The sequence below is a fragment of the Siphateles boraxobius genome, unplaced genomic scaffold, assembly GCF_051911475.1.
Source record: "Siphateles boraxobius isolate OS27281-9 unplaced genomic scaffold, OSU_SipBor_1 252, whole genome shotgun sequence".
In the NCBI taxonomy this organism is placed as follows: Eukaryota; Metazoa; Chordata; class Actinopteri; order Cypriniformes; family Leuciscidae; genus Siphateles; species Siphateles boraxobius.
In genome coordinates this window covers 90,001-107,500 of record NW_027508868.1, presented here as the reverse complement: position 1 = coordinate 107,500, position 17,500 = coordinate 90,001, and the positions used below count along the sequence as shown (strand labels likewise).

The 17,500-nt window shown below is 45.3% G+C and overlaps 1 protein-coding gene across 1 annotated transcript in view; it reads right to left on the bottom strand.

Moving 5' to 3' along the window:
- crfa4 (cytokine receptor family, class I receptor 4) overlaps positions 1-17,500 on the bottom strand; it is a 39,759-nt gene that overhangs the window by 1,836 nt on the left and 20,423 nt on the right. The window contains exons 3-8 of the mRNA XM_077243932.1: positions 4,716-4,833; positions 4,465-4,634; positions 3,461-3,639; positions 2,876-3,029; positions 2,601-2,688; positions 209-278 (exon numbers count right to left, since the gene is read on the bottom strand). Coding sequence (XP_077100047.1) covers positions 209-278; positions 2,601-2,688; positions 2,876-3,029; positions 3,461-3,639; positions 4,465-4,634; positions 4,716-4,833 — 779 coding nt within the window. The remainder of the gene's footprint in view (positions 1-208; positions 279-2,600; positions 2,689-2,875; positions 3,030-3,460; positions 3,640-4,464; positions 4,635-4,715; positions 4,834-17,500) is intronic.

Here is a 17,500-nt window from a genome sequence, read left to right as displayed (position 1 = left end):
TACTCATGTGGTTCCTACTAAACACACGAATGCTCAAACGTTTCGAGTAAGATTATTAAGGATGCTTTAGAACAGTAAAGACATTTATAATGTTACAAAAGATTATATTTCAAATAAACGCTGTCTTTGGAGGCTTGATCAGATCACTAGTGATGTCTGAATTAAACAGCACTAATAGCTTGTGTGGTGTGTGACGAGACAGCGAGACCTTTAGCAGAACCGGTTCAAGCCCACGGATGCGCGGTTTGGGAATCGGCGGTAAGAGGAACGCTTTGATTCTGCAGGAACAACACAAACAGAGAAAGACTTTAATGAGAATGTGGAATGAAGAGTTTCTATTTCTTCTTATTTTTTCCTTACATTTTCCTTTGTATTATTTATATGTTTTGATATGAATTGGTTCATACACATGGTGTCCCTCAAAGCCAAGAGCAGAACCACGATTATGTTTAAGGAAGCTTGTTTTCACCACAGAATAAAAAATAAAAAAAGGTAAATGTGACTTTTAATATCAAAATTAATTTCTTGCAATTCTGAGTTTATCTAAAGTTCTGTCATGGAACTCAAGATGGCGCAGCCTGACCAGTCCTAAACTCAATCTTCTTGCAAACAAATCATTCTCTACAGGGCACAGCTGATTGGTTCCTGCTGTATCAGTAGCCAATGAACTCGCTGCTCAACTTTCAAATATCCCCACTCATCTCCTTCAAGCCCTTTCTTCTGCAGTTGTACCCGCACTTACTTATATCATCAACACCTCTCTTCATACTGGTATCTTTACCACAGTACAGTATTTAGGCAGGCTTGGGTAACCCCACTGCTTAAGAAACCCAGTCTAAATCCAGCAGAGCTAGAAAATTACACACCGGTATCCCTTCTTCTTCCATTCATTGCTAAAACACTTGAAAGAGTCATGTTCAACCTAATCTCTGCCTTTCTCAAACAGAACAACCTCCTGGACAACAACCAGTCTGGTTTCAAAAGCGTCACTCAAATAAGACTGTCCTGCTCTCGGGTATTGAAGCACTGAGAATCAAAAGCAGCATCTAAATCCTCAGTTCTCATCCTGCTGGATCTGCTGCTTTTGAAACAGTTAACCACCAGATCCTTCTGTCAACCCTCATGATGAAGGGCATCGCGGGAACAGAACTCCAATGGTTCAAGTCTTCCCTCTTAGCAGGTCATTCAGGGTGTCGTGGAGGGGTGATTTTTCTAAGACCATCATCTAGCTACTGGAGTGCCTCAGGGCTCAGTGCTGGGACCGCTTCTCTTCTACATCTACATGATATCATTAGTGTGTGTCAATCAGAAACATGGTTTATCCCATCACTGCTATCATCTTGCTACTGGAGTGCCTCAGTGCTCAGTGCTGGGACCGCTTCTCTTCTACATCTACATGATATCACTAGTGTCTGTCATTCAGAAACATGTTTACCCATCACTGTTATCATCTAGCTACTGGAGTGCCTCAGGGGTGAGTTGTCTAAGACCATCATCTAGCTACTGGAGTGCCTCAGGGCTCAGTGCTGGGACCGCTTCTCTTCTACATCTACATGATATCATTAGTGTGTGTCAATCAGAAACATGGTTTATCCCATCACTGCTATCATCTTGCTACTGGAGTGCCTCAGGGCTCAGTGCTGGGACCGCTTCTCTTCTACATCTACATGATATCATTAGCGTGTGTCAATCAGAAACATGGTTTATCCTATCACTGCTATCATCTAGCTAATGGAGTGCTTCAGGGCTCAGTGCTGGGACCCATTCTCTTCTAAAATCTACATGATATCACTAGGATCTGTCAATCAGAAACAACCTATTGTAATGTTCTCTTGGCAGGTCTTCCACCATCACTGTCAAACCTCTGTAACTGATCCAGAATCCAGAAGAGTGCTCTTAGAGCTGAAGAGACGCATGTCACTCCTCTCCTGATAAACCTGCACTGGTTGCCAATCGTCTTGTGGTGCATCATCTCAAAGAGACACAGAATCACTTTCACATACCTTCACCTGGACTGTTCCCTGCTGGAGGAATGACCTGCTGAACTCAACCTGAGCTGCTGAGTCTTTACGAGTCCCTAACCCTAACCCTATTCATAAAACTGATGAAGACGCATCTCTTTCGGCAACACTTGACCCATTAATACTAACACTTACTATTCTATATCTATATACACATATAAAAAAACTGTTCTGTGCTAGACTAACTGGGACTCGTCACGGCACTTCCATATTGCTGCATTATTGTTTTTTTAACTGCTTCTATTGTTCTCATTTGTAAGACACTTTGGATAAAAGCATCTGCTAAATGATTAAATGTAAATGTAATGTAAATACTTGCTGCAGCGCGCTTTCAGAAACTCTCCACTTTCCCCAGCTCCACCAGTATAAATACGGGCAAATCATGTGTTATATTGTACAGCGTAGCAGATCTATTCCACCAGGACCAAAATATCAACACTATCATATCCATTACCATCCCCAAACACTGCGACGGTTGTCATGACAGCCATATCAATTACGAGTAATAAAGTCAGAATTGCAAGATTAAGTTGCAACTACCTTTTTTATTTTTTATAATTAAAAAATGACGTCACTGACCTCTTTCCTCGTGGAATTAACCCAAAACCGATGATGAGGAAGGCCATGATGCCAAGGCTGGTCAACAGGATGAAGACCAAGAAGCGATCTGACACACACACACATACACACACACACAGATGTTTAGAGCATGAACTCAACTTTCAGACGTGACAGACGGGTCATGCCTGTGTGTGTGTGTGTGTGTGTGTGTGTGTGTGTGTGTGTGTGTGTGTGTGTGTGTGTGTGTGTGTGTGTGTGTGTGTGTGTGTGTGTGTGAGTGAGTGTGTGTGTACCGGACAGAGTTTTGCCGATGACGCTGATGTTGATGGACTCGCTCCATGCGCTCCAGTGTTTGCTGTTTCCAGAGCGGCAGCGGACCATGAACTCATAATTTCCCACCGGCAGACCCAACACGTCAACATGAGGCTCCCGCAAACGCTCCTTCACCTACGGACACACACCACACATCCTAAATCTTACTTAAAGATTTTTTTTTCTCATAAACATTTCTAGAATTATTATGGAACACATTACAATACGGCTGCACTAATATGCATTAATTTATGCTTAACTAACGCACAGATAATTATGAGTTAATATATGATTCATGAAGAACTAGGAATTGACTAAATAATCTGTCCTCTAAAATTGCTATAAAATCAAAGCCATATGTCTAGCCAAGCCACTAAAAGGATTTAAAGTACCGATTCCATGGTAACACAATGTCTTATTTCAAAACCGTTTTCAGAGGATGAATTTTGAGTGTTTAAGCTTTCGATTGATGACTAATTGATGAGGATTATGATGATTTATGTGCATAATGGTGCTCCTGTATTGTACAGTGTTCCCAGTTGTTGTCCTAAAAGCGAAGGCTGTACCTTCCATGTGTCGGGCAGCGCAAGGTTTCTGTAGCGCAGCTCGTAGACCAGCGTAATCCATCCCTCACGGACCAGTGACGCGATCGGGAACATCCAGGACAGCAGGATGGAGCGGCAGGATTCACAGTGGCTCTCGTTCAGCATGATGTAGGACAGGTTAAAGGGCGGGTCGGTCTCCACTGCAGACGCAAACACAGATCATGATTAATGATGATGATGAGCTCCAGAGAAACCTGTTTTCCTAAACAACTGTACAGTATAAAGTGCTGTAGAATAAAGCTTATTGACACGCTATAAAACTCTGCATTTAGGCTGCAAATAAACCTTTAAAAATAAAGGTTTCAAATGGGTTTTTCACAGCGATGCCATAGAAGAACCATTTTTGGTTTCCCAAAAATCTTTTCAGTAAACAGTTCTTAACTCTTTCCCTGCCATTGACTGAAATTTCCAGCGATCCTTGTTTTCACTGTTATACGGTAGGGGGCGCTATTACACATCTTCTGAAGGAGTACAGAATCTCCAGATTAAAACACAGGAGAAGAACCAGCAGAAACGAGCGATAGAAGCATTGCTGACGCACATGTAAATTATAACGCGATCATCAAACTTTAAACAGCATATAAATCAAAACTGCCGAACGTTACTGAATGAAATGCTGAACCCAAATGGAAGAAATGAATGAAGCTGGAATAAAAGCTTCTTTCTTTTGATGTATTGCATGTTATTCGGCAAAAAATTCTGGTTTTCTGAAAATTATCAAAAATGCTGGCGGGGAATAAAATTTTTTTTTTCTCTTTATGTGAAGAACATTATAATAATCTTAAGAACCTTTTGTGCAATGGAAAGATTTTATGGATCTTATTAAAGGTTAAGTTGGTAAGTGGGTAAATACCAATAAAGAGACGTTATTTGTAAGAGTGTAGGGCAGGATAAACACACACTCCTCAGTGTCGACAGGAGAACTGAGATCAATGTAATGTGCGTGAGGACTTGATATTTCCCACCTATATCGGCCACGTCCAGGCAGTGTCTCTGGGAGTACCGCGGGCCCGAGCCCATGTGAGCCGTCACTGTCATGCAGTAGATCTGCCAGATCTGCGTGTGTTTTGTGTCGAAGAAGCAGCTGTTGGCGCCACCGCTGGTGTAGTCGGGACAGTCCTGAGGAGTGCCATCGCTGCGGAGATCACATGACCACATCACTACACATGACTCATGATGACACTCTATATAAACCATCATCTGACGGGAGTCTCACCCCGTCCTGTACTGAAGCGTGTAGGTGATGTTGTCCTCCCCCTCAATGGGACGCCACCAGCAGGTGAAGTCCTCCATGTTTGGTGATCGGCAGCGGTGAATGAACGGCCTGGTGCCATCTGAAACACACACACACACACACACACTCACGACTGATGATCTCCAGTGATGAAGTACAGGAAGCACTTTCAGAATGAACACTGAAGCTGTCTTACATTTAAGGCCCGTTTACACCCATAAAGATTTCTACATCAGCGTGATATATGTGACGCACAATATAATTTGGTTTATTATTAGCGATTATAATGTATAAACTATATTGACAAACGTATTGGGACACCCCACCAAATCAATGAATTCAGGTGTTCCAATCACTTCCCAGGCCACAGTTGTATAAAATCAAGCACTAGGCATGCAGACACTCCAACAAACATTTGTGAAAGAATAGGTCGCTCTCAGGAGCTCAGTGAATTCAAGCGTGGTACCGTGGTCAGTTGCCACCTGTTCAAACAGTCCATTCATGAAATTTCCTTACTACTGAATATTCCATGGTCAACTGTTAGTGATATTATAATAAAGTGGTGTAAAGCGTGGGGTGGAGTGGTGTAAAGCGCGGGATGCAGTGGTGTAAAGCGTGGGATGCAGTGGTGTAAAGCGCGGGATGCAGTGGTGTAAAGCGTGGGATGCAGTGGTGTAAAGCGTGGGGTGCAGTGGTGTAAAGCGTGGGATGCAGTGGTGTAAAGCGTGGGATGCAGTGGTGTAAAGCGTGGGGTGCAGTGGAGTAAAGCGTGGGGTGCAGTGGTGTAAAGCGTGGGGTGCAGTGGTGTAAAGCGTGGGATGCAGTGGTGTAAAGCGTGGGGTGCAGTGGTGTAAAGCGTGGGATGCAGTGGAGTAAAGCATGGGGTGCAGTGGTGTAAAGCGTGGGGTGCAGTGGTTAGGGTTAGGGTTAGGGTTAGGTGCAGTGGTGTAAAGCGTGGGATGCAGTGGTGTAAAGCGTGGGGTGCAGTGGTGTAAACCGTGGGGTGCAGTGGTGTAAAGCGTGGGGTGCAGTGGTGTAAAGCGTGGATGCAGTGGTGTAAAGCGTGGGGTACAGTGGTGTAAAGCGTGGGGTGCAGTGGTGTAAACTGTGGGGTGCAGTGGTGTAAAGCGTGGGGTGCAGTGGGGTAAAGCGTGGATGCAGTGGTGTAAAGCGTGGGGTGCAGTGGTGTAAACTGTGGGGTGCAGTGGTGTAAAGCGTGGGGTGCAGTGGGGTAAAGCGTGGATGCAGTGGTGTAAAGCGTGGGGTGCAGTGGTGTAAACCGTGGGGTGCAGTGGAGTAAAGCGTGGGGTGCAGTGGTGTAAAGCGTGGGATGCAGTGGTGTAAAGCGTGGGGTGCAGTGGTGTAAAGCGTGGGGTGCAGTGGTGTAAAGCGTGGGATGCAGTGGTGTAAAGCGTGGGGTGCAGTGGTGTAAAGCGTGGGATGCAGTGGAGTAAAGCGTGGGGTGCAGTGGTGTAAAGCGTGGGGTGCAGTGGTGTAAAGCGTGGGATGCAGTGGAGTAAAGCGTGGGGTGCGGTGGTGTAAAGCGTGGGGTGCAGTGGTGTAAAGCGTGGGGTGCAGTGGTGTAAACTGTGGGGTGCAGTGGTGTAAAGCGTGGGGTGCAGTGGGGTAAAGCGTGGATGCAGTGGTGTAAAGCGTGGGGTGCAGTGGTGTAAACCGTGGGGTGCAGTGGAGTAAAGCGTGGGGTGCAGTGGTGTAAAGCGTGGGATGCAGTGGTGTAAAGCGTGGGGTGCAGTGGTGTAAAGCGTGGGGTGCAGTGGTGTAAAGCGTGGGATGCAGTGGTGTAAAGCGTGGGGTGCAGTGGTGTAAAGCGTGGGATGCAGTGGAGTAAAGCGTGGGGTGCAGTGGTGTAAAGCGTGGGGTGCAGTGGTGTAAAGCGTGGGATGCAGTGGAGTAAAGCGTGGGGTGCGGTGGTGTAAAGCGTGGGGTGCAGTGGTGTAAAGCGCGGGATGCAGTGGTGTAAAGCGTGGGATGCAGTGGTGTAAAGCGTGGGGTGCAGTGGTGTAAACTGTGGGGTGCAGTGGTGTAAAGCGTGGGGTGCAGTGGGGTAAAGCGTGGATGCAGTGGTGTAAAGCGTGGGGTGCAGTGGTGTAAACCGTGGGGTGCAGTGGAGTAAAGCGTGGGGTGCAGTGGTGTAAAGCGTGGGATGCAGTGGTGTAAAGCGTGGGGTGCAGTGGTGTAAAGCGTGGGGTGCAGTGGTGTAAAGCGTGGGATGCAGTGGTGTAAAGCGTGGGGTGCAGTGGTGTAAAGCGTGGGATGCAGTGGAGTAAAGCGTGGGGTGCAGTGGTGTAAAGCGTGGGGTGCAGTGGTGTAAAGCGTGGGATGCAGTGGAGTAAAGCGTGGGGTGCGGTGGTGTAAAGCGTGGGGTGCAGTGGTGTAAAGCGCGGGATGCAGTGGTGTAAAGCGTGGGATGCAGTGGAGTAAAGCGTGGGATGCAGTGGTGTAAATTGTGGGGTGCAGTGGAGTAAAGCGTGGGGTGCAGTGGTGTAAAGCGTGGGATGCAGTGGTGTAAAGCGTGGGGTGCAGTGGTGTAAACCATGGGGTGCAGTGGTGTAAAGCGTGGGGTGCAGTGGTGTAAAGCGTGGATGCAGTGGTGTAAAGCGTGGGGTACAGTGGTGTAAAGCGTGGGGTGCAGTGGTGTAAACCGTGGGGTGCAGTGGTGTAAAGCGTGGGGTGCAGTGGTGTAAAGCGTGGATGCAGTGGTGTAAAACGTGGGGTGCAGTGGTGTAAACCGTGGGGTGCAGTGGAGTAAAGCGTGGGGTGCAGTGGTGTAAAGCGTGGGGTGCAGTGGGGTAAAGCGTGGATGCAGTGGTGTAAAGCGTGGGGTGCGGTGGTGTAAAGCGTGGGGTGCAGTGGTGTAAAGCGCGGGATGCAGTGGTGTAAAGCGTGGGATGCAGTGGTGTAAAGCGTGGGGTGCAGTGGTGTAAAGCGTGGGATGCAGTGGTGTAAAGCGTGGGATGCAGTGGTGTAAAGCGTGGGGTGCAGTGGAGTAAAGCGTGGGGTGCAGTGGTGTAAAGCGTGGGGTGCAGTGGTGTAAAGCGTGGGATGCAGTGGAGTAAAGCGTGGGGTGCAGTGGTGTAAAGCGTGGGGTGCAGTGGTGTAAAGCGTGGGATAGAGTGGTGTAAAGCGTGGGATGCAGTGGAGTAAAGCGTGGGATGCAGTGGTGTAAATTGTGGGGTGCAGTGGAGTAAAGCGTGGGGTGCAGTGGTGTAAAGCGTGGGATGCAGTGGTGTAAAGCGTGGGGTGCAGTGGTGTAAAGCGTGGGATGCAGTGGAGTAAAGCGTGGGGTGCAGTGGTGTAAAGCGTGGGGTGCAGTGGAGTAAACCGTGGGATGCAGTGGTGTAAAGCGTGGGGTGCAGTGGTGTAAAGCGTGGGGTGCAGTGGTGTAAAGCGTGGGGTGCAGTGGAGTAAACCGTGGGATGCAGTGGTGTAAAGCGTGGGGTGCAGTGGTGTAAAGCGTGGGGTGCAGTGGTGTAAAGCGTGGGGTGCAGTGGAGTAAATTAGTAAATTAATATTGGGATGAATTACAGCAGAGACTGAGAGCTTCTCGTCCAACATCAGTGCCTGACCTCACTAATGCTCTTCTAGAAGAATGGTCAAACATTCCCATAAACACACTCCTAAACCTTGTGGAAAACCTTCCCAGAAGAGGTGAAGCTGTTATTGCTGCAAAGGGTGGAGCAACTCCATATTAAACCCTACGGATCAGGAAAGCGATGTTATTAAAGTTCATGTGCATGTACAGGCAGACGTCCCACAACTTTTGACAATATAGTGTATATGTATAAGGTTATGCAATCATTTAAGATACTTCTACTCATATAGATCTTTGTTGGCATGTAACCCCTCTGAACCTGATAGTGGGCGGTGTCGAATGTGGGTTTGATTGACAGTCACATTCAAACATCCTGCCTGAACATGAACAGATTTGCTCATCTCTCTTCATCTGATTCTCACACAAGCGCGTGTTGATCATCTGATACTAACTCAGTTATTATACAGCTTTAATCTAAACACAACAACACAACACAATCCATTAAGCAGTTTTCAAAGGCATCTGGATCATTTCCGTCTGTTTGAGATTATGATGTGGGCTAATGCTAGCAGCTATGCTAATCTGATTTAGCCGCTACGCATTCCTACAAAACAAGGACACAAAGAGCGTGTTGTGAGCAAGTCATAAAGCAGGTAAAACCGGCTTAAAGGTTCAGCAAAGTTTATAAAGTTCATATAGAATCGCTTGAGAAGCGGTTACGGTGACAGTTTACAATACACTATTAAAGCAGTTCATACAAAAACATGAAATTAATAAAATATTACTGCATAATGCAAAAACAACAACTAAGAATATATATGATTTTTATACTGTTTTTACAGATAAGGAGATCTTCAAAAGTATTTTTTGTCAGGTTTAGCTCACCTTTAGGTACAAAAATATGGTTAAGTAAATATAAACAGAATCTGAGGCAGTTTTATGAAGCAGAATTAATAGAATTGGACTCAAACTCAAGTTATGAAGCCCTCGTGACACAGATCACACACACACACACACACACACACACACACACACACACACACACACAAACACACACACACACACACACTGCTCTGGCTTTCTCTCCGTCTCCATGGTGATCCGTCTTCACCTCAGACGACCTCGCGACCTTTCACTCGCATTATGAATCAGTCTGTGATTCCATCATATATCATCTAAATATTGATTTGTTTGTGTGAACAACATCTCGAGCTGTTCAGCAGGAGATTCTTCACTGGTTTATTACATACAGTTACAGTCACCAGCGTCGCCGTGGGCAACAGTGCTCAGCCAATCAGGAGGAGGGAGCACTTGAACACATGGAAGTGAAGTTGCCAGAGGTGTCAATTCCAGGGGTCTGAAAGTTAAAGTCCTGCCGTATGTTTATTCCACCCATTAACTCAGCCAGCTGATTTCACTAATTAGTTCTATATCTCCTGGCTGAAAAACTGTGCTAATTAGCTAATTATCTCTATTGTGTCGTATCTCGAGTGAAACGCTTCTGGAACAAGAACAGATGTGGGCGGGGCTTGATTGTGTTTGTGGGGAATTGATTGGATGGTTGTGGTTTGCTATTGGCTGATCTCATGTGAGTGACAGGTTATAGCCCCGCCCTCGTCATCAGAGAAGAGAAGAGACACTGCAAGAGGAACTTATTCTGATCAAGATTATTAAAACAATGATGATGTGCACCTATAAACCATTTATAATAAACAATTTCATAAAAATCTGATTTGTCTGTTGTGATTTCCGATGTTTTGTGAGTGTTTCTGTTGTTCAGCATCATAAGGTCTTCGCAGCTTTTCATGCATTCATTCATTCAGCATCTGATAATATTCAAGGACATATTCGACCAGCGCTGCATGAGTAATGTTGAGGATCTGACGTCACGCGTCATCTCTTTTAACTTTACAAAGAGCCACAAACAAATGAAATACAGGTTTGTGTAGATTTACAAAAACATGAACACTTTACAATAAAGTCCCATTAGTTTATGCATTGACTATCAATGAGCAATGCATTTGTTCCAGTCTTTATTAATTTTTCAGTGAGCCAGTGGAACCAGTGCAGTCTGAACACGAGTCTAATGGATCTAGTGCAACGTTTGTGCATCTGTTCATCAGAAACCCTGTCAGAGATTCCTGGAATAATCCGGATGTGTCTCGAGGAACGAGATCCGGGACAAACAGGAGCAGAAGAAGAGAAGAGCGTGTCAACATCTCAGAGTAAATAAAAACCAAACATAACAACAGTTAATATTACACAACATGTCTTACATTAACTATTCTAAAACCTTTCCTGGTAAAATCTCACTGAACAAGTGAGCTCACTACATCACTGTACAATCTACAGTCGCACAACATGTTGAATATAAAGAGTGAGTCTGGGTCACATGACCTGTGCTCCCAGATCCTTCACTCTCACACAACCGGAAAAACCGCTTCTCCTCATATAAACAAAGACACGGCCGTCACACACGCACGCACACGCACGAACACACCCTGGCACACACACACACACACACACACACACACGCACGCACGAACACACCCTGGCACACACACACGCACGCACACGCACGAACACACCCTGGCACACACACACACACACACGCACGCACGCACACGCACGAACACACCCTGGCACACACACACACACACACACACGCACGCACGCACACGCACGAACACACCCTGGCACACACACACACACACACGCACGCACACGCACGAACACACCCTGGCACACACACACGCACGCACACGCACGAACACACCCTGGCACACACACACACACACACACGCACGCACGCACACGCACGAACACACCCTGGCACACACACACACACACACACGCACGCACACGCACGAACACACCCTGGCACACACACACGCACACACACGCACGAACACACCCTGGCACACACACACACACACGCACGCACACGCACGAACACACCCTGGCACACACACACGCACGCACACGCACGAACACACCCTGGCACACACACACACACACACACACACACGCACGCACACGCACGAACACACCCTGGTACACACACACGCACACACACGCACGAACACACCCTGGCACACACACACGCACGCACGCACACGCACGAACACACCCTGGCACACACACATGCACACACACGCATGAACACACCCTGGCACACACACACACACACCCTGGCACGCACACACACACACACACACACACACACACGCATGAACACACCCTGGCACACACACACACGCACGCACACGCACGAACACACCCTGGCACACACACACACACACACACGCATGCACATGCACGAACATACCCTGGCACACACACACGCACGCGCACGCACAAACACACCCTGACACACACACACACACACGCACGAACACACACTGGCACATACACACACACACACACACACGCATGAACACACCCTGACACACACACACACACGCACGCACGAACACACCCTGACACACACACACACACGCACACGCACGAACACACCCTGGCACATAAACACACACACGCATGAACACACCCTGACACACACACACACGCACGCACGAACACACCCTGACACACACACACACACGCACGAACACACCCTGGCACATACACACACACACACGCATGAACACACCCTGACACACACACACACACACACACGCACGCACGAACACACCCTGACACACACACACACACACGCACGAACACACCCTGACACACAGTACAGTGTATTGATCATAGGTTGTGTTTCGCACTGCATTATTGTGTGTGTGTGTGTCAGGTCTGCCCGTATACAACACACAGTATAGTGTATTGATCATAGATAGTGTTTCGCACTGCATTATTGTGTATGTGTGTGTCAGGCCTGCCCGTATACAACACACAGTATAGTGTATTGATCATAGATTGTGTTTCGCACTGCATTATTGTGTATGTGTGTGTGTCAGGTCTGTCCGTATACAACACACAGTACAGTGTATTGATCATAGATTGTGTTTCGCACTGCATTATTGTGTATGTGTGTGTCAGGTCTGCCCGTATACAACACACAGTATAGTGTATTGATCATAGATTGTGTTTCGCACTGCATTATTGTGTATGTGTGTGTCAGGTCTGCCCGTATACAACACACAGTACAGTGTATTGATCATAGGTTGTGTTTCGCACTGCATTATTGTGTATGTGTGTGTCAGGTCTGCCCGTATACAACACACAGTATAGTGTATTGATCATAGATTGTGTTTCGCACTGCATTATTGTGTATGTGTGTGTCAGGTCTGCCCGTATACAACACACAGTACAGTGTATTGATCATAGATTGTGTTTCGCACTGCATTATTGTGTATGTGTGTGTGTCAGGTCTGTCCGTATACAACACACAGTACAGTGTATTGATCATAGATTGTGTTTCGCACTGCATTATTGTGTATGTGTGTGTCAGGTCTGCCCGTATACAACACACAGTATAGTGTATTGATCATAGATTGTGTTTCGCACTGCATTATTGTGTATGTGTGTGTGTCAGGTCTGCCCGTATACAACACACAGTATAGTGTATTGATCATAGATTGTGTTTCGCACTGCATTATTGTGTATGTGTGTGTCAGGTCTGCCCGTATACAACACACAGTACAGTGTATTGATCATAGGTTGTGTTTCGCACTGCATTATTGTGTATGTGTGTGTCAGGTCTGCCCGTATACAACACACAGTATAGTGTATTGATCATAGATTGTGTTTCGCACTGCATTATTGTGTATGTGTGTGTCAGGTCTGCCCGTATACAACACACAGTATAGTGTATTGATCATAGATTGTGTTTCGCACTGCATTATTGTGTATGTGTGTGTGTCAGGTCTGTCCGTATACAACACACAGTATAGTGTATTGATCATAGATTGTGTTTCGCACTGCATTATTGTGTATGTGTGTGTGTCAGGTCTGCCCGTATACAACACACAGTATAGTGTATTGATCATAGATTGTGTTTCGCACTGCATTATTGTGTATGTGTGTGTGTCAGGTCTGCCCGTATACAACACACAGTATAGTGTATTGATCATAGGTTGTGTTTCGCACTGCATTATTGTGTATGTGTGTGTCAGGTCTGCCCGTATACAACACACAGTACAGTGTATTGATCATAGGTTGTGTTTCGCACTGCATTATTGTGTATGTGTGTGTCAGGTCTGCCCGTATACAACACACAGTACAGTGTATTGATCATAGGTTGTGTTTCGCACTGCATTATTGTGTATGTGTGTGTCAGGTCTGCCCGTATACAACACACAGTACAGTGTATTGATCATAGGTTGTGTTTCGCACTGCATTATTGTGTATGTGTGTGTCAGGTCTGCCCGTATACAACACACAGTATAGTGTATTGATCATAGGTTGTGTTTCGCACTGCATTATTGTGTATGTGTGTGTCAGGTCTGCCCGTATACAACACACAGTATAGTGTATTGATCATAGATTGTGTTTCGCACTGCATTATTGTGTATGTGTGTGTCAGGTCTGCCCGTATACAACACACAGTATAGTGTATTGATCATAGATTGTGTTTCGCACTGCATTATTGTGTATGTGTGTGTCAGGTCTGCCCGTATACAACACACAGTATAGTGTATTGATCATAGATTGTGTTTCGCACTGCATTATTGTGTATGTGTGTGTCAGGTCTGCCCGTATACAACACACAGTACAGTGTATTGATCATAGGTTGTGTTTCGCACTGCATTATTGTGTATGTGTGTGTCAGGTCTGCCCGTATACAACACACAGTATAGTGTATTGATCATAGATTGTGTTTCGCACTGCATTATTGTGTATGTGTGTGTGTCAGGTCTGCCCGTATACAACACACAGTATAGTGTATTGATCATAGATTGTGTTTCGCACTGCATTATTGTGTATGTGTGTGTGTCAGGTCTGTCCGTATACAACACACAGTACAGTGTATTGATCATAGATTGTGTTTCGCACTGCATTATTGTGTGTGTGTGTGTCAGGTCTGCCCGTATACAACACACAGTATAGTGTATTGATCATAGATTGTGTTTCGCACTGCATTATTGTGTGTGTGTGTGTCAGGTCTGCCCGTATACAACACACAGTATAGTGTATTGATCATAGATTGTGTTTCGCACTGCATTATTGTGTGTGTGTGTGTCAGGTCTGCCCGTATACAACACACAGTATAGTGTATTGATCATAGATTGTGTTTCGCACTGCATTATTGTGTATGTGTGTGTCAGGTCTGCCCGTATACAACACACAGTACAGTGTATTGATCATAGGTTGTGTTTCGCACTGCATTATTGTGTATGTGTGTGTCAGGTCTGCCCGTATACAACACACAGTACAGTGTATTGATCATAGGTTGTGTTTCGCACTGCATTATTGTGTATGTGTGTGTCAGGTCTGCCCGTATACAACACACAGTATAGTGTATTGATCATAGGTTGTGTTTCGCACTGCATTATTGTGTATGTGTGTGTCAGGTCTGCCCGTATACAACACACAGTACAGTGTATTGATCATAGGTTGTGTTTCGCACTGCATTATTGTGTATGTGTGTGTCAGGTCTGCCCGTATACAATACACAGTATAGTGTATTGATCATAGATTGTGTTTCGCACTGCATTATTGTGTATGTGTGTGTCAGGTCTGCCCGTATACAACACACAGTATAGTGTATTGATCATAGATTGTGTTTCGCACTGCATTATTGTGTATGTGTGTGTGTCAGGTCTGCCCGTATACAACACACAGTATAGTGTATTGATCATAGATTGTGTTTCGCACTGCATTATTGTGTATGTGTGTGTCAGGTCTGCCCGTATACAACACACAGTATAGTGTATTGATCATAGGTTGTGTTTCGCACTGCATTATTGTGTATGTGTGTGTCAGGTCTGCCCGTATACAACACACAGTATAGTGTATTGATCATAGATTGTGTTTCGCACTGCATTATTGTGTATGTGTGTGTCAGGTCTGCCCGTATACAACACACAGTATAGTGTATTGATCATAGATAGTGTTTCGCACTGCATTATTGTGTATGTGTGTGTCAGGTCTGCCCGTATACAACACACAGTATAGTGTATTGATCATAGATTGTGTTTCGCACTGCATTATTGTGTGTGTGTGTGTCAGGTCTGCCCGTATACAACACACAGTACAGTGTATTGATCATAGATAGTGTTTCGCACTGCATTATTGTGTGTGTGTGTGTCAGGTCTGCCCGTATACAACACACAGTATAGTGTATTGATCATAGATTGTGTTTCGCACTGCATTATTGTGTGTGTGTGTGTCAGGTCTGCCCGTATACAACACACAGTACAGTGTATTGATCATAGATAGTGTTTCGCACTGCATTATTGTGTGTGTGTGTGTCAGGTCTGCCCGTATACAACACACAGTATAGTGTATTGATCATAGATTGTGTTTCGCACTGCATTATTGTGTGTGTGTGTGTCAGGTCTGCCCGTATACAACACACAGTACAGTGTATTGATCATAGATAGTGTTTCGCACTGCATTATTGTGTATGTGTGTGTGTCAGGTCTGCCCGTATACAACACACAGTATAGTGTATTGATCATAGATTGTGTTTCGCACTGCATTATTGTGTATGTGTGTGTCAGGTCTGCCCGTATACAACACACAGTACAGTGTATTGATCATAGATTGTGTTTCGCACTGCATTATTGTGTATGTGTGTGTGTCAGGTCTGCCCGTATACAACACACAGTATAGTGTATTGATCATAGATTGTGTTTCGCACTGCATTATTGTGTATGTGTGTGTGTCAGGTCTGCCCGTATACAACACACAGTATAGTGTATTGATCATAGATTGTGTTTCGCACTGCATTATTGTGTATGTGTGTGTGTCAGGTCTGCCCGTATACAACACACAGTACAGTGTATTGATCATAGATTGTGTTTCGCACTGCATTATTGTGTATGTGTGTGTGTCAGGTCTGTCCGTATACAACACACAGTATAGTGTATTGATCATAGATTGTGTTTCGCACTGCATTATTGTGTATGTGTGTGTCAGGTCTGCCCGTATACAACACACAGTATAGTGTATTGATCATAGATTGTGTTTCGCACTGCATTATTGTGTATGTGTGTGTCAGGTCTGCCCGTATACAACACACAGTACAGTGTATTGATCATAGATTGTGTTTCGCACTGCATTATTGTGTATGTGTGTGTGTCAGGTCTGTCCGTATACAACACACAGTATAGTGTATTGATCATAGATTGTGTTTCGCACTGCATTATTGTGTATGTGTGTGTCAGGTCTGCCCGTATACAACACACAGTATAGTGTATTGATCATAGATTGTGTTTCGCACTGCATTATTGTGTATGTGTGTGTCAGGTCTGCCCGTATACAACACACAGTACAGTGTATTGATCATAGATTGTGTTTCGCACTGCATTATTGTGTATGTGTGTGTGTCAGGTCTGCCCGTATACAACACACAGTACAGTGTATTGATCATAGATTGTGTTTCGCACTGCATTATTGTGTATGTGTGTGTCAGGTCTGCCCGTATACAACACACAGTATAGTGTATTGATCATAGATTGTGTTTCGCACTGCATTATTGTGTATGTGTGTGTGTCAGGTCTGCCCGTATACAACACACAGTATAGTGTATTGATCATAGATTGTGTTTCGCACTGCATTATTGTGTATGTGTGTGTGTCAGGTCTGCCCGTATACAACACACAGTATAGTGTATTGATCATAGATTGTGTTTCGCACTGCATTATTGTGTATGTGTGTGTCAGGCCTGCCCGTATACAACACACAGTACAGTGTATTGATCATAGGTTGTGTTTCGCACTGCATTATTGTGTATGTGTGTGTGTCAGGTCTGCCCGTATACAACACACAGTATAGTGTATTGATCATAGATTGTGTTTCGCACTGCATTATTGTGTGTGTGTGTGTCAGGTCTGCCCGTATACAACACACAGTACAGTGTATTGATCATAGGTTGTGTTTCGCACTGCATTATTGTGTATGTGTGTGTCAGGTCTGCCCGTATACAACACACAGTACAGTGTATTGATCATAGGTTGTGTTTCGCACTGCATTATTGTGTATGTGTGTGTCAGGTCTGCCCGTATACAACACACAGTACAGTGTATTGATCATAGGTTGT